The sequence below is a fragment of the Scheffersomyces coipomensis genome (genome assembly GCF_036884675.1).
Source record: "Scheffersomyces coipomensis strain NRRL Y-17651 chromosome Unknown DFJ63scaffold_3, whole genome shotgun sequence".
Taxonomy (NCBI): Eukaryota; Fungi; Ascomycota; class Pichiomycetes; order Serinales; family Debaryomycetaceae; genus Scheffersomyces; species Scheffersomyces coipomensis.
In genome coordinates this window covers 1-16,980 of record NW_027042894.1, presented here as the reverse complement: position 1 = coordinate 16,980, position 16,980 = coordinate 1, and the positions used below count along the sequence as shown (strand labels likewise).

Below are 16,980 nucleotides of genomic sequence, written 5' to 3'. Positions count from 1 at the left end.
ATTGCACCCTTAATTATAATTGAAGTTGTCACATTTTATATACAACGCAAAACTCATAACCAGTTTTAATACTGACGAATAGCCTAAAGCAACCCAAAAGTTGTTATCTGGCCCGACACATTCAATCCCCTCTCAATACCCTATATTCTTAGAGGCAAAGCAATTAAACCTTATCTTTCCTTATATTGGAATCCTTAATTATATGAATCGGTAATTATATTATTTTTCCCGCGCGCCAATCTTTAATTTTAAATTTATTGCAAATCAATCTTCAATTACTATATATTAAACAAAACATTATCAAACTAGACAACTGTAACTTCGACTTTATCGCCTTTTTGTATAGACGAACTGAATGAAGTAGACTCTCTTGATCTAACATAATTAATATCTCCAAGTGGTTTTTGTTTCAGGCCCGTCATAATCTATCTTATACAAGGTTATAACTGTAGTTCTAACTTCCCATAATGGTAGCAATATAACAATAAAAGCTCCTATGAAACCCCAAATAAACATCACAACAATCCATCCTCTAAAGAAAGTCTTACTGAAAACATATTTAGATCCATATAATGGCAATGGGAATACTACCAAAAAGAATAATACAAATACAATGGTAGCAATAAATCCAAATTTTCTTTGTCTTAATATTGTTTCATTTAATTGTTCATATTTTTCAATTTCAAATTGGGTATTTTCTTCCGCGCTTAATACTTGTCTCAAATTGTGATCTTCATCAAATTTAACATTATCATCTTGCTTGATATCTTTTAACCAAATATTCCAATCAAAATTATCAGGCTTAATCCAAACAAGAATAGGAACTATAATCAAGGGAACTCCGACAGCCATAGTATTTCCAGCAGCCAATGCTTCATTAGTTGATAGTGTATTTAAATTGATAGTTCCTGATTGATGAATAGTATATCCAAACCAAACCAGTAATGATATACAAGTTGATAAGATAGTTCCCACACTATAAGCAAAACTACTCATCTTAGACCAAAACAACGTTGCCATCATTGGGAAAACGTTGACATTAACCACAATTCCTGACACGGTGGTTATAAATGAAACATCAAAACCTGCATGTGCTAATCCAATGGCTAAACCAATTGTTACGATACCAAACGCAATCACAACAGCGTGAGATACAAATACCAATTTCTTACCCTTTGCCTCAGCATCAAAGTAACGCTTGTATACATCATGAGTTACTAAGGCCGAGACAGCAATAGTTTCCGAAGAATAAGCGGCAGTCACAGCCATGAAAATCATGGTTAAAACAGCTCCAAGGCCACCTTTACCCATTAAAGCTGCTGCTGCATATGGCATAACCAATCCATCTGCAATTTGTTGTGCACTCATTAAGTTTGGATAAGTAGGGAAGAATTCTTTTGTTTCAATACCAGCAGCAGCTAATCCAAGAGTAGTAGCTAAACAAAATGGTATAGTAAACCATGCAATTGCTCCTAAAATATAAGATAAACTAACCTTTTCGGGAGCTGCAGCAATTGCCTTTTGAAATAATTGCGAATCTACCGACGCAGCCCAACCAGCTCCAAATAATACTAAACCAAACAACCCACCTTGAACTGAACTTAACGTCATCAAACTACCATCAGCATTTCCTTCGATGGGTCTTCTTTGAGCAGTTTCAGTTAAAAGTTCCCAAAGGACTTCTGGAGAACCAATATGTTCGTTAGTAGCATATGTATTAAACATAAACATAAGCAAAACAGCAAATATAATAACCGTATGTGTCCAATCAGTTAAAAATGTAGCTTTAATACCTCCTGCCAATGTATAGATAATAACACCAATAGGAAACAAGCAAATTGCAGCATCACGATTCATTCCTGTAATATTAGCAAAAATTGACAGACCATTGATTAATAAATTAACTGTATATGTCACCATTTGAATTCCAGAATAGATAAATGCGATTATATGGGTATGACTACTATATCTAACAGCAACAATTTCTTGATAAGTATGACAATTAGGAGCCTTCCTTTTCATCTCTAACGCCATACATGAGAATATAATAATTTGAACACATGCACCAGCACCATACCAATAAGCTGAAGAGACACCATTTGAATAAGCAGTGGTTGTAGATAACAATAATGTCAGACCAATTGTCCACGAACTTACAATACTCGAAGCTAAAAGACCATACAGAGAAATACTTCTCTTAGCTGTCATCAACATTTCGGAATCTTGAACTTCATTAAAGAATCTCTCTAACAATTTAGCTACAAGCAACATAATAGCAGCAAAGGCAAATCCTAAACCAATAATTAAACCATACCCATCTCCTTGGGAGAACATAGTATCAGTAGAAGACATTATGAGACACTCTGAATACCTATCTATAGTTTGATACTTGTGTACAAAAGCTAACCGATATTTGAGTCATGACCAGTTAACCGTGCTTAAATACAATGCTTCAAAGTAATTGCTTCGCTAAAATGGCCTTTAGAGATGAATGTAGATAAGACAATTAAGATCTCAACCCATATATGAAGATAAGATATAAAAATACTTAATTATGAACTTTTACAATTGGACCACTCTAGCTTAACCTTCGATTATCATTGGAATGCTGTTGATATTCCAAAACAGTGTACCCGCTAGGCGTATTTAGATCAATTTATAGTTAATTACAAATCACATCAAACACCTTCATTGTTTGATAAGAACTCTTATCAATTCTAGTCAGACCGTTTTTGGGGGGATTGGTTTAGTTAGTTTCAGGCATCTGATTTGTCATAGTAAAAGTGAAGGACGCATTTTTCCTAATTGGGTTTTGTGAGACTTAATTATGTGTCCCGCTGCCGCAATTCAACCCCCTTTGTTTCAAATAGGACTTTCTAACCCAGTACATAAATAGAATATTTCTAAAAAAATGGAACATGATAAAGTTACGTAACTGTAAGGTTCTATACTTTAATCAGAAAACACAATTAGCGGATACCGTTATCTTATGAAAATAAAACGATATATTTTATTTATATTTTTAGTTTGTATCGTATCGACTGTGATATTATTTGCTAAGAAAAAAAAATGTTATATATTCAAATGGGACTATATTCTCAAGCTGTATAAGACTCTTTTAATGTGAATCCTTTAGACTTGTTAATTTCATTTATAGCAATTCTGGCCTGTTTTACATTTTCTAAAGCTGTTGGCATATCCGAATGCAAGCAAACTGTGAATGGACTTGTACCAAAATTTAAGTCTAATGTTTCATCATCTACACTAACTACTTGATCTTGTAATCCTGCTAATAAAACGGCTTCCTTAATTATACTAGGAGTTCTCACACTTTTAGGCCCCGCAAAAATCTTAACTAATTTACCTTCTGACGAATAATTTAAATCAGGATAAAATTCTTGAATAAATTCAACTCCTGCTTCCTTGGCAACCTTTTCATAATGTGAACCTTTGGCAGCTTTGACTGGAACACCAAATACCTTAGCGGCTCTTAAAACGGCTTTCATTACCTCTTCGTCTCTTTCGACATAAAAATAAAGCTCACCATGAGGTTTGATGTACGATAATGGCATTCCTTCAGCATCTAGAAATGCTTTAAGTGCTCCAGTTTGATAAACGACTATATTGTAAATATCTTCAGGAGCAATGTTCCACTGTCTTCTACCAAAACCAATTAAGTCAGGTAAACCTGGATGTGAACCAACTTTTACATTATACTTTTTAGCTAGTCTAACTGTTTCGGCCATTATCTTTGGATCACCAGCATGATAACCACAAGCAATATTCGCAGAGTCAATGTATGGCATGATCTCAGCATCGGGGCCCATTTTCCAAGGACCATACCCTTCCCCCATATCACAATTGATTTCATATCTAGATAAAATCTTTGCGTTATCTAGAGCTTGACCACTAAGACTTTCTGTTTTGATTCCCACTGTCATAATGTTTCCGATAATTTTGAATTAGAAGAAGAAAGAGAGATATACTGGAATCGCAGATTCGGAAGACTTTTAAATATAAGTTTCAATCGATATTATTAATCATAAATTGGTCGATCGCTTTTGTGAAGTAATTGTATGAGAATAGAGTAGTTCATGTTTTACCCAAATTTGTAGTTGCCGCTAAAAAAGAAAACATACTAGCCCCCTAAACTTTTTCGGATAGGTTTTTCTAAAAGCTTGAATAGATAAGAATTAACATTTACGCGACAGATATCGCACAAAGTTAGATAGTATAGCTAATTAGCTAATATGAAGCTTTGTTATCTAACTCCTGGTTTCACAAAATAGTTTTACAGACTTGTGGGGTTCATTCGAAAAATCCAACTATGTAATTTTCAATATTTTAGTTTCTTTACTTTCATATATAAAAGCAAATAATGGTGAAAACTTAGTAAATAAGTTCAAAACATCAATTTAGTTTATTATAAAACATTGATACAATGGAAACGTTCTTGAAAATAAAGAAAGTGTTTATCGCTAATCGTGGAGAAATCGCTTGTCGTATCATTCGTTGCTGTAAAGAAAATGGTTTGCACACAATTTCAATTTTTTCAAAAGAAGATGCAGATGCAAAACATGTTATTGAAGCTGATGAATCTCATTTATTATCGGGTATTGGCGCTCAAGCCTATATAGATATAGATGAGATTGTTAAGATTGCAGTTGAATCAAAAGCAGACGTTGTTGTTCCAGGTTATGGATTCCTATCCGAAAATTCCAACTTTGCTGATGAGTTATCAAAAGTAGGTATATTATTTGTTGGCCCCTCCACCGTATCTATTGAGACATTTGGGTTGAAACACAGTGCTAGAAAACTAGCAGAAGAGAATGATGTACCAACTGTTCCTGGTAGTGACCTTATCAAGGATTTTGATGAAGCTCTTTTCGAAGCAAATAAGATCGGTTTCCCGATCATGCTTAAATCTACTGCGGGTGGTGGTGGAATGGGATTGAAGGTTTGTCATGATTCCCAAGAATTAAGAAGTTCGCTTCTTGAAGTCATTTCTAGAGGTGAAACTCTATTCAAAAATTCCGGAGTTTTCCTTGAAAAATATATTCAAAATGGTAGACATATTGAAATTCAAATTTTTGGTAATGGTAAAGGAGAAGCAATTGCCATTGGTGAAAGAGAATGCTCCATACAAAGACGTCATCAAAAGGTAATTGAAGAAGCTCCAAGTCCATTTGTTAACTCTTTTAAAGATTTGTCTTTAAGACGTAAACTTAGTGTTTGTGCAATAAAACTTGCTTCATCAGTTCATTATAAATCTGCAGGGACAATTGAATTTTTAATTGATGATGATACGGGGAGCTTTTACTTTTTAGAAATGAATACCAGACTTCAGGTTGAACATGGTATTACAGAATTAATCTATAATGTTGATTTGATGAAATTGATGTTACTTCAAGCCGATTATGAATTGAGAAATGAAGTTGGGTTATCTTTTGAAAAGTTAAACTTAGACTTTGAATCTAGTGCTGGAATTTTAACACCGTCAGGTTGGGCAATTGAATGTAGAGTTTATGCAGAAAATCCTGTTAAAAACTTTCAGCCAAGTCCTGGCATCTTGCATTATGTTGAATTCCCTAAATCCGTTCATGGTTGTAAATTAAGAATAGATCACTGGATTGAAACAGGAACTAAAGTTTCACCTTACTTTGATCCATTGTTGGCAAAGGTTATGGTATGGGGTAAAACTAGAGAAGAAGCCAGATTGGGAATGATCCAATGCTTACTCAATACAAAAATTCAAGGACCTCCTGTTAATATTGATTATTTAAGAAGTGTTTTAGAATCTCATGAGTTTAGTGTTGGAAGAACTTTAACATCCTTTTTAGGAAGTACATTTAATTATGAGCCGCCATTAATTGAATTTATTAATGGAGGATCTTACACTACCATTCAAGATTTGCCAGGAAGAGAAAAATGCAGTGCTGGTATTCCCTTATCTGGTCCAAGTGATTCACTTAACTTTCAATTAGCTAATATAATTGTTGGAAATGAAAGGCACGCTGAAGCCATAGAAATCATTCACAAGGGTCCAACCATTAAATTTCATTCATCGGCCGTCGTATGTTTGACAGGTGGAGAATTTAGTTTTAAAGTTAAAGGAAAAAAATTGCCAATGTATACGGCCATTAGTATTCCAAAAGGATCAGTCATAAAAATTGGAGGCTTTAATGGAGAAGGAGCAAAATGTTATTTGGCTATTAAAGGTGGTTTCCCAGACGTTGCATATTACTTAGGTTCAAAGAGTTGTACACCAACATTAAATCTTGGTGGACATCAAGGAAGAGTTGTTATGACTGGTGATTGTCTCTCCATTGAAAAGAACGTATTTATTGATGAATTACAGATTACTTTTGAGCTTCCTTCGATAGCACGCCCAAATTTAGATAGGTTAACTGATGACTTTTGGACTATTAAAATGTTAAAGGGACCTCATGATTCTCCTGATATTTGCAGTGAAGAAGGAATTCATAACTTTTATAACAATTTCAAATATAAAGTGAATCTTAATTCAAATAGAGGTAGTGTTAAGTTAGATGGTCCAAGTGAAGTATTTTCCAGAAAAGATGGTGGGGATGGAGGTAGTCATCCTTCAAATATATTAGAGTATCCGTATCCAAGTTGTGGTCTTAGTGTGGTAGGTAGTGTGATTAACTTATTTGGAGTTGATGGTAGTACTTTGTCGGGCTTTGTTTGTATTTCTGTTCCAGTATTGAGTGAGTGGTGGAAATTTGGTCAAGCCAAGGTTGGAGCTAATATTCAATTTAAATTGATTTCATATGACGATGCTTTAAAATTGAACAAATTGAGAGAATCATTTTTGAATCAGGTGGAAGTTGCCATTAAGCTGAATAACTTCAAAGAAATACCTAAATTTGTTGATGAATTAGACTCTTACGAGGAAGTCGCCACATCTAGTATCTTATATCAAAGAGAAAAGAATGGTGAAATTCCATCTTTTGCTATTAGACAAGCAGGAGAAAGAATGGTATTAATGGATTTTGGAATTGAACACTTTAATTTATTGAAAAGTGGACGTCAAAAGCTTCTTCAAGACAGAATTAATAAACAGCTTGAAGGTATTGTTGTTAGGATTGAAGCTAATACTGGTTCTTTGGGACTCATTTTTGATATAACTAAAATCGACAGGAAATCATTAGTTGATAAGTTGATTCACTTAGAAGGCGATATACCACCACCACATGATTTGAAAGTTAAGAGTAAATTGTTTGCCCTTCCTTGTTGTTTCGATCATAGTGCAATACAACATTGTATTGATAGATACACTCACTCTCAAAGACCGTATGCTCCCTATTTACCCAGTAATACCGAATATGTCATGAAAGCAAATTGTTTGAAACTGATGGAAGAATTCAAAGCTTGTGTTATTGGTCAAACCCAAGTTATCACTGCCGTATCATTCTTGTGTGCCAACACATTAACGGTTAATCTTGATCCAAGGACTCGATTTAAGACAGGTAAATTCAATCCTGCTCGTACATTTACTCCTAAAGGTGCATTGGGATCTGGATCAGTTGGAAATTCTATTTATTCGATTGATTCGCCAGGTGGTTATATGATTTGGGGTATGGCATTACCAGATATTTGTTGGAATACATTTAGTAGGTTAGCAATTTCTGATGAACCATGGTTTTTCAATAATTTTGATCAGATTGTTTATTATGAAGTAACAGAAGCTGAGCTAAACGAATTGAATAATCAATTATTGACTGGTAAATTCGAATTAGATGTTAAAGAAGTTGAATTTGATTTTGGTAAATATGCAGAATTCTTAGATGAGATTCACGATGATCTTGAAACATTGAATAAAAAGAAGGATGCAGCAGTAGCTAAATTAATGGAAGAAGAAGATGAATCTATGAGTAAATGGTTAACAGAAACTGCCAAAATGAAGCCATCCAAATCATCAGGTAGTTCTAATGATGATTTGTTAAATGACCCATCTATTCTCAAGGTTACATGTACTATGGCGGCCAATGTTTTCAAAATCAACTATTCCACAGGGTCAAAAGTATCTGTTCATGATAATTTGCTTGTATTAGAAGCAATGAAAATGGAAATTTATATCAAGGCAATCAATGATGATGAAAGTGATATTGACGATGGAGACGAAGAACAAGTTGACTCCACAAAGCAGCTGAATGGAGGATCATTTGAAGTGGTCGATATCGTAGTTAGTGAGGGTGATGTGGTAAACCCTGGAGATGTATTATTATTTTTAAAGGCTATTTAGATAACTTGTAGAATGTTTAGATTCCAAATTCACCTAGTGAATACAATATAAGTTTAATTTAATTTAATTGTTATAATGGTTACTTTGGCTGTCAAAATTAATTATATATAGTGAGTGCGTGTATTGACCAATTTCTGTTTCTTCCTTAAAAAAATTTTGATACTTTTTTTTCAGTACCAGAAAAATTTATCAAAGCTATTGGTCGTCAGACTTAACTGTCAACTTAACTATACACTTAGAAGATATTGGCGATGTTCAGTTGTACTAGGTCGTCCATAATAAGGCCCATTGTCAGCCAAAATGGTGTCTGTATACGTTCATTTTCATCATCCCTTATAAATCTTAAGCCTAAGGCTACATCAGACCCTAAGAAGAAATTAAAGAGAGAACAAAAAGTGAAAGCATTAAATAAGCAAGACCCAGAATCACACCCATTATATATGACTATTCCTAATGCTATGAGATATTTACGTGCAGCAGAAGTTGGTCAACCAGCTAAAAAGACGACTGTCTCTATTTTAATGACAGTTTTACCAGATAAAGGTTCTACACCATTAAGTGGATCAGTATATTTACCAAAGCCAATCAAAGATAATCATGTAATGGTATTCAGTTTACAACCAGAAATCGTGGAAAAGGCTAAAGAAATGGGTGCCACTTATGCTGGAGGTTTAGATTTGATTGAAGAAATTCAAAATGGTAATGTTAAATTAGATCAATTAACTCATGCATTTGCAACTCCAGATGTTGTTAAAGATTTAAAACCAATAGCAAGACAAATCGGTCCAAAAGGGTTAATGCCAACCCCAAAGAGAGGTACGGTATCAGAAGACATTGAGACTTTAATGAGACAAAGTGTAGGTGCTTTACCATTTAAACAAAAGGAACAGCATTTATCTATTCCAATTGGTAGATGTGATTTCAGTGATGAAGAAATCATAAGTAACTTAAAAGCTGCATCTGAAGCCATCTATGCTAGTCAACCACCTGGTACAAGAAAACCAAATATCATTGGTCGTACTTTCATGAGTTCAACCTTAGGTCCATCTGTAATTATAAACTTCAAATCATAAGTATAATAATCATCTTGTATATATATATAACTCTATAGTTAAAAATAAAATTTCTTAGAGACAAATTAACATCGTTACCGCTGTAGACCCATACCTCGCGCGTCTGTTTATATTTAACAACCAAAATGAGATCAAATTATATAAAATGACAGTCAAAATGACTGCAATTAACAAAATCAATTGAATCCATGACGATATCGTTACTATCACCTGCTCATAAGTTCTTGGGATTGGTTGATGAGAGCCTTATTAATTGGTGTCCCACCTTAAACTTGATTACGGTGGTGATCAATAAGACTTCTGTGTGGGTATATCGATTGAATGGAGAACGGATTTATTCTGTCAATAATAAATCACCAATCCTTTCCATAACATTTATGAAGAATGGATTATTCTTTTGTTTAGCTGGTGTGGATGGTAAGATAAAGATATATGATTCTAATAATGGGAAGTTAATCAAGATTCTTAGTTCAACGTTTGATCAGATCAAGCTCATTAATTGGAATTTTCATACTTATAAGAGTTATCATAAATTCGATGATTTATTCAAAGTCAACGTTTTGGAGAATCTTCCTCTGTTATCATCTGAAGTAGGTGATAATATTGATATCAATAATAACTCAAATGATCTTAATTTCTTAACAATAATAGATTCCCAGCGGTTATGTATCAATTTCAATAATTTACTCATAATAGATGATATTTCATTAGCTTCCAACATAGAGTTTAAAGACCACCTCAATAACAATGATTTATTCAATCAATACTTCTTAATCCAAAATCAAGATCATGATGATGATAGTCTTCAATTATTACAGTGGAACATTGCCGTGGAGAATAAAAAGATTTTAATCGATATAATATTGAAATTTTGTAAAATCATAAATTACTTAAACTACATTGATAGTCAATTACAACAATGTCATAGCAAAGTCACGCCATTCTTACAGTTATATGATAGATATTTAAGTAACTTGAAGGATTCAATAGAAGAAGATGATATCATGATTTATTTATTTGATTTATTATTAACTAATTTAATTCCCGAAGAAACCAAGGATTTTTGGTTGAATCAATTTGGTGAAAGAGGATATAAAAAATTGATTAAACTAGGGTCAAATATGTATGATGGTCTACGTGAGGTGTTGTTTATTCAAATTGTTTCATGTTTGGAAAGGTTGTGTATACTTTTCAATGACTTATACTCAATATCAAAATGGTTAAAAGATTCAAATTCGAATGATGACACCTTTGGATTAAATCCATTAATCATAAATGGTTTATTAAATCATATCAAAGTGTTTTTAAAAAGAATTTATAAATTGATTTGGATCATTAATAAAGAGCAAGAGTTGTTTAATAATTTTATAAATTGGATTAAAAATGACATCATTGATAAGATACTTCTGAGTACTGGTAAAGATTGTGTTATAAAAGAACATGATATCATATTATATTTGAATAATCATTGTTTCAATAGTGGGATATGGCAATATTTTGATTTAAATTTATCAGATTGTGATATTTTACGAAATGAATCAAATCCAAAACTCTTAGTTGATTCATATAATCTATTGAATACTGAATTTAATGAAAAGCTTCTTATTCCATTTAGTAAGTATTTTAAATCACATTTAAATTTCGAATTTGCTGATTTTCCTATTAAATTATCATTAGAAAGTAAATTACATTATATTAATGAAAGTCATAGTATTATACTTACAAGGAAAGATTCATCATTACAGATATTAGAATTTTCCTATTCAAATCCTATAAAAGCAATTACAAAAGAATTAAATTTCAATCAACAAATCAATAAGGAAATCTTAAGTTATCAAGTTTATGATAATAAGATTCTTATATTATTAAAAACCGAAATTGGTTATGATATATCACGAGTTATAATTAAGAATTCAAATGAATTTGAAATTGAAACTGTATCGTGTAATTCTGGAACCAGACTTCCTGATCCTCAGAAATTAGCCTTAAATGCCGAATTTGGATGTATCTTAGATGGGAATAATCAAAATTATATGGTATTTAAACATTGAGGGGTTCTTTATTCATAAAGAAGTTTCTTAATTTACTTAATTTATATTGTCCATCATTTTTATCGAAATAAAATTGTCTCATAGTATAAGATCGAATTAATTTTCTTAAATTATGATCATTAGGAATTAATTTTGATTTTGATCTTGATAAATTTTGGCGATATTTATGGAAATATTTATTAATATGTTGATTATGATTTAAAGCAAATTCAATTAATTCATTTAAATCTTGTTCGTCCATAGGTTTATTTCTATGGAATTGTACTTTGACTTGAGCAATGGCTCGTCTTAATATATCATCCCGATTATTTAAAGGTAATGGCATGCCTATTCTTGTCATTCTATAAAGGGCCTCCATCGGTTTAACATTGATATTAAGATTAGATTGATTTTGATTTAAAAAATTGAATAATTTAGTAACTTCTTTAGTTATTTGTTCAAAATCGGTAGTTGAATCTGAGTACTGTCGTATCAAGGCGAGTTTTCTCGGACTCTGGGTATTATTTGGTAAGTTGAAATGCTTCGCAACAGAAGGATCTTCATTCTGTTGAGCATTTAAAAATTGATCATATTTTTCATGTTTTTTAATTAATTCATCAATAAGATGAACTTGAGGCCAATATGGTTTCAAACTTAAAGCGGGAGCAATTAAAAAGGTTTTCTTCCATGTAGGTATTGGAGCATCTCTTTTATATATGACATCTAATAAATCATGAAGTTTATCCTCACATTTATGAGAATCTAATACCAGATTAAATAATGATCTATGGGTTGCATATCGATGTTGATTGAATCTAACCCCAGCTAAAAACTCTTGTTTGGTCTTTTGTTTGACTCGTAGTAGTATCTCATTGCTTAATGGTAGTTTGACTATAATCTTGAGTAATTCCTTGTACTTTTGTCGTACTACTGTCATAGTGATTATTGGATTGGGGCTCTTGCAATAACAATTTTAACTGAAAAAAAAATTATGGTGTTTTTATTTTTTATTTATTATTTTTTTTTTGGTATTTTTATTTTTCGTTTTTGTTGATACTTGTTCAAACTAAATATTGCTACTCCATCAAAGCAATTATCATAAGGCAATGGCATTAGCGGAGACCATTAGTAGGAAGATACACAAGTTGGGATTGATTCCTAAATTGATCAAGTTATTACCTATTGTGTCGCTTTTGTTGGCAATTTCCAGTGTATCATGGTTATTAATCTTACCACTTGAAGGAAATTATAGAAGAACCTATATTTCTGAAAATGCATTGATGCCATCTCAAGCTACATCATTTTTCCGAGAAAGTGAATGGAATATTGTTAGAGGGTATAGAGAAGAAGTGGGTAAATTAGAAGCTGAATCAATTGAAGTTCGAAATCAAGTCATTGAATCATGGTTACATGAGATTGGTTTGATTACGGCATATCATGAAAATACATTATATTCCATCATGCATGCACCAAGAGGGGATGATACAGAAGCTATGGTTTTAGCTGTTCCATGGATTACATCTGATGATGAATATAATGAAGGTGCTATAGCATTAGCTGTGGCATTAAGTCGATATTTTACAAGATTATCAATTTGGTCAAAGAATATCATTGTCGTATTTGTGGAGGATAATAAAGTTCCCTTAAGAAAATGGGTTGAAGCATATCATACATCGTTAGAAGAAACAGCGGGATCCATTGAAGCTGCTATCGTGATGGAATATGGTAAGAATGGAGATTATTTTGATTATTATGAATTGAATTATGAAGGATTAAATGGTCAATTACCTAATTTAGATTTATTAAACACGCTTAATTTAATTGGATATCATGAAGGATTACATTGTGTTATTCAAGGAACTCCATCGACTGAATTAATTAAGAATACTTATTTTACCCGATTAAGAACATTGGTTAGAGGTATAATTGCCTTAACTTTAACTGGAATTAAACCTAAAGGACAAGGATGTGAAGCATTTTCAGGATGGCAAATCCAAGCTTTTACATTAAAAGCAAAAGGAACTACTGGACCTCATGATATAACTCAATTTGGTAGATTAGTGGATTCAACTTTCAGATCAGTTAATAATTTATTAGAAAAATTCCATCAATCATTTTTCTTTTATTTAATGTTATCTACCAAGAATTTTGTTTCAATTGGAACTTATTTACCATCTGCTGTTTTAATGGCAGTTTCATTTACATTTAGTTCATTAGGAACGATTTTAATTAGTGGTATACCATTAAATTCCTTTATAACTGAATCATCCAAATTATTAATTATATTTGTTAGTATTGAAGGTATTTGTTTAATATTAGCTTTAGCATTACCATTGATAAAGATTGATTTATCCATTGGATTAGTGGTGATATCATTTTTACCATTACTATTAAAGAATTATGTTAAAAAGCTTAATAAAACTATATCATTTGGATTAATTGCATTATCATTATTTTTTATATCATTATTAATTGTGGCGTTATTGATTGTTCATTTTTCATTAGCGTTATTATTAGGATTATTTTGTTTACCATTAACATTCATTGCACAACCTCCTAAACCTCAAATTAAAACCTTGATTAATTTATTAATTTCCAATCCATTTTTTATTATAGCGATATTTGGTCAAGATGTATTTGTGGGATTAGTTACATCATGGCATGATATGCAATGTTGGACATGGTTTGTGGTTATACTTGGATGGTATTCAGCCTGGTTAGGAGTAGCCATAGCATCACTTATGGGAGACTTTACCGTTGAAGTGGATAAAGTCAAAAAAGATCAGTAAGTAAAAAGAAAATATTATATTTATAGAAAAGAGTAATTAAAAAATTTATAATGTATACAAAATGTTTGCTAAGTAAATGTAATCCAGATTTGACCTTGACCATTCTAATTATTAGATGGAATAAGTTTTTAACTTTTATTGAGCTGATTATGGTGATCAATTGATTTTAAGAACAATTTGTATGATGATTAAGTGGTGAAATTGATCAGATCATAGAGTAATTGGAGGTTTAAGTTGGTTTATAGTTTTACAATGGTATGAGTCAAGTGCCCGTAAAGTACAACATCAAACATCCACTTCAATGTGTTCAATTCAAAATAAAGTAAGTCATTTGACTCTAGGCCTTCCAATTAACTATACATCACACATTATCAATCATGTAAACTACCTTAACTCTACCATATATCATCATATCCATTAATCCATGTTAAACAATGTCTTTATATTGTCTGATATAATTAAACTGTTTCAGGAAAGTTTCGCATTTTTTGCGATTGTCACCACACAATTAAATTTTTTTTTTTTCGTTTTGGAGACGTGTATTTTTTTTTGTTTTGATTGTTTCGTCTACAAATGTTTTACAAAAAACTATCAACAAAAAAGGCAACACATATCTCTCATATCAGATCACAAGGATATCTATCCATCATCATCCATATTAATATCAAGTAACAAGAGTAACTCACAGTCACTATGTCAGCTGCCAATTACTCTGTGGATCACAATGCTTCCAGTGCTGCCTTACGTAAACGGAAAACTTTAAAGAAATCAATCAATTTCTCCGTTATGATTATTGGTGAAAGTGGATCAGGTAGATCCACTTTAATCAATACTCTTTGTGGAGGTAATTCCATCGTTCCAACCTCATCTACTGTCAAACAAGATCCTTTCTCCAAGAAACTCACATTAAGACAAGAAAATGTCGAATTGGAAGATAATGAAGGTCATAAAATTTCATTAAATATTATAGATACTCCTAATTTTGCTAATCAAATCAATTGTGAAGATGATTTTAAAGTTATTGTTGATTTCATAAGACATCAATATGATGAAGTGTTATTAGAAGAATCAAGAGTTAAACGTAACGCTCGTTTTAAAGATGGTAGAATTCATGTTTTGATTTATATGATTAATCCTACTGGCCATGGATTATCTGAAATTGATGTTAAATTCTTATTATATATTAATAATTTGGTTAATATTATACCCGTCATTGCTAAAGCTGATTCATTAACTGTTGATGAATTAAAATTAAATAAACAATTGATTTTAGAAGATTTAAATTCTTATGCTATCAATTATTATAAATTTAATGAATATGAATATGAATCAGATTATATTGATGAAGAGATTATAGAATATAATAAATATTTAAATTCTTTAGTTCCATTTGCTATCATTGGAGCTAATGAATATAAAGAAAATCCAAATGAAGATGAAGATTTATTAAAATTAAGAGTTCTTAATCCATTAAATACCAAACCTATTAATGTTGAAAATCCAGAAATTAATGATTTTACTATATTAAAAAATGTATTATTAATAACTCATTTAAATGAATTTAAAGAATTAACTCATGATTTAATTTATGAAAATTATAGAACTGAAGAATTATCAGGTAGAAAATTTGAATATTCTCAAACTGGTACATCAGATGATAAAGATATCACTATTGATGAAAATGATGAATCTCATAATTATTTATTAAAAGAAGAACAAATTAAACTTGAAGAAGAAAGATTAAAGAAATTTGAAGAAAGAGTTCATCAAGAATTAATCGATAAACGAAATGAATTATTACAACGTGAAAACGAATTAAAAGAAATTGAAAAACGTTTACGAGAAGAAGGTTTAAAACAAGGTGAAGTTGTTTAAAGTTGTTGTTGTTGATGTTATATAGGTTTGCTTTCTTGTTTTGTTTATTAATATTTAGTTACTTTATATAAATTCTTTTCTGTATACTTTTTAAGATTAAACTTTATATTTTAAAACTATTTCGTCAAATAATTGATTCTTTTCTTCTAAATCAACTAAAAGTGGATGTTCACCATCTTGAACTTTTAAATCAGTTAATAATTGTTCAACATTATCTCCACTATTTACTAAATAATCAAATATAATACTATTGGCCACAAAATCAGCATTACTCTTACCATTTAAAGCTTTAATTTGTCCACTTATCTCTTGTGCTTCAGGATAATGTTTCAATTGTAAAGTTAATACAAATAAAACATTTAAAATCTTAGCTTTACCTTGAGAATCTTCATCAAAATCTGATGATAATAATTCATCATAAAAATAATAAGCATTACTAATATTATCTGATTCTCCCTTTATGGATAATAACCATGATTCTAAAACATGATATATTATATTATCTCTTGCTGAATCTGGATAATTCTTAAAATTTAAAAATAATTTATTAGCAGCTAAAAAGTTCCCTTTAATTAAATATAATTGAATTAAAATTAAAATTGGTTCTAATTCATTATATTTTATAGTACTTGAAACTCCACTATCGATATAAGTAGTTAAAAGAACAATGGCTTGATCAATATCTTTCTTTAATTTAACTAAATAAATAGCAGTTAAAATCGCTTGTAATTCAAATTCAGCAGTTTTAACATCTTCAAAATATGGTGAATCATCCACTCCAAATGATTTTAAATCATCCCATGCTCCTAAAACTTGAAAGAATTGTTCATTTCCAGGGAATTGGGATTTCCCATTAACAATCAATTGGGAAGCATCTTCTTCTAATGCAATGAGTGATCTGATTTGATATTCAAGTACTTTTAATTGATTCTCTTCTGAAAATTGAT

At 31.1% G+C, this 16,980-nt stretch overlaps 8 protein-coding genes across 8 annotated transcripts; 5 read left to right on the top strand and 3 right to left on the bottom strand. All coding sequences in view use genetic code 12, as the record gives it.

Annotated features, from left to right (window-relative positions):
• Positions 1 to 384: 384 nt before the first annotated feature.
• On the bottom strand, positions 385 to 2,352 carry DFJ63DRAFT_322411 (sodium:solute symporter family protein; the record flags this gene model as incomplete). Its single annotated transcript, XM_064907427.1, has 1 exon — positions 385 to 2,352. The coding sequence occupies one exon, from the start codon at positions 2,350 to 2,352 to the stop codon at positions 385 to 387; it is 1,968 nt and encodes a 655-aa protein (XP_064762228.1).
• A 373-nt stretch (positions 2,353 to 2,725) lies between these two features.
• Positions 2,726 to 4,191, bottom strand: DFJ63DRAFT_98820 (LamB/YcsF family protein). The gene has a single exon (XM_064909278.1). The coding sequence runs from the start codon at positions 3,939 to 3,941 to the stop codon at positions 3,099 to 3,101; it is 843 nt and encodes a 280-aa protein (XP_064762227.1). The 5' UTR covers positions 3,942 to 4,191; the 3' UTR covers positions 2,726 to 3,098.
• A 250-nt stretch (positions 4,192 to 4,441) lies between these two features.
• Positions 4,442 to 8,336, top strand: DFJ63DRAFT_304173 (allophanate hydrolase subunit 2-domain-containing protein; the record flags this gene model as incomplete). The annotated part of the gene is made up of 2 exons (XM_064905473.1): positions 4,442 to 8,123; positions 8,181 to 8,336. 2 exons carry the CDS (start codon positions 4,442 to 4,444, stop codon positions 8,264 to 8,266), a joined length of 3,768 nt encoding a protein of 1,255 aa, XP_064762226.1. The 3' UTR covers positions 8,267 to 8,336.
• Positions 8,337 to 8,391: 55 nt separating this feature from the next.
• On the top strand, positions 8,392 to 9,433 carry DFJ63DRAFT_98818 (mitochondrial 54S ribosomal protein uL1m). Its single transcript, XM_064909277.1, has one exon. It carries the CDS (start codon positions 8,518 to 8,520, stop codon positions 9,337 to 9,339), a length of 822 nt encoding a protein of 273 aa, XP_064762225.1. The 5' UTR covers positions 8,392 to 8,517; the 3' UTR covers positions 9,340 to 9,433.
• A 94-nt stretch (positions 9,434 to 9,527) lies between these two features.
• On the top strand, positions 9,528 to 11,390 carry DFJ63DRAFT_312221 (anaphase promoting complex subunit 4; the record flags this gene model as incomplete). The annotated part of the gene is made up of 1 exon (XM_064905929.1): positions 9,528 to 11,390. One exon carries the CDS (start codon positions 9,528 to 9,530, stop codon positions 11,388 to 11,390), a length of 1,863 nt encoding a protein of 620 aa, XP_064762224.1.
• A 1,000-nt stretch (positions 11,391 to 12,390) lies between these two features.
• On the top strand, positions 12,391 to 14,505 carry DFJ63DRAFT_98851 (GPI-anchor transamidase subunit). Its single transcript, XM_064909280.1, has one exon. The coding sequence runs from the start codon at positions 12,476 to 12,478 to the stop codon at positions 14,156 to 14,158; it is 1,683 nt and encodes a 560-aa protein (XP_064762223.1). The 5' UTR covers positions 12,391 to 12,475; the 3' UTR covers positions 14,159 to 14,505.
• CDC11 (septin) lies at positions 14,505 to 16,081 on the top strand. Its single transcript, XM_064909276.1, has one exon. The coding sequence runs from the start codon at positions 14,852 to 14,854 to the stop codon at positions 16,031 to 16,033; it is 1,182 nt and encodes a 393-aa protein (XP_064762222.1). The 5' UTR covers positions 14,505 to 14,851; the 3' UTR covers positions 16,034 to 16,081.
• Positions 16,082 to 16,980, bottom strand: DFJ63DRAFT_98814 (coatomer subunit epsilon; the record flags this gene model as incomplete). The annotated part of the gene is made up of 1 exon (XM_064909275.1): positions 16,082 to 16,980. A coding segment is annotated over one exon (851 nt), but the record flags the coding sequence as incomplete, so codon positions are not given.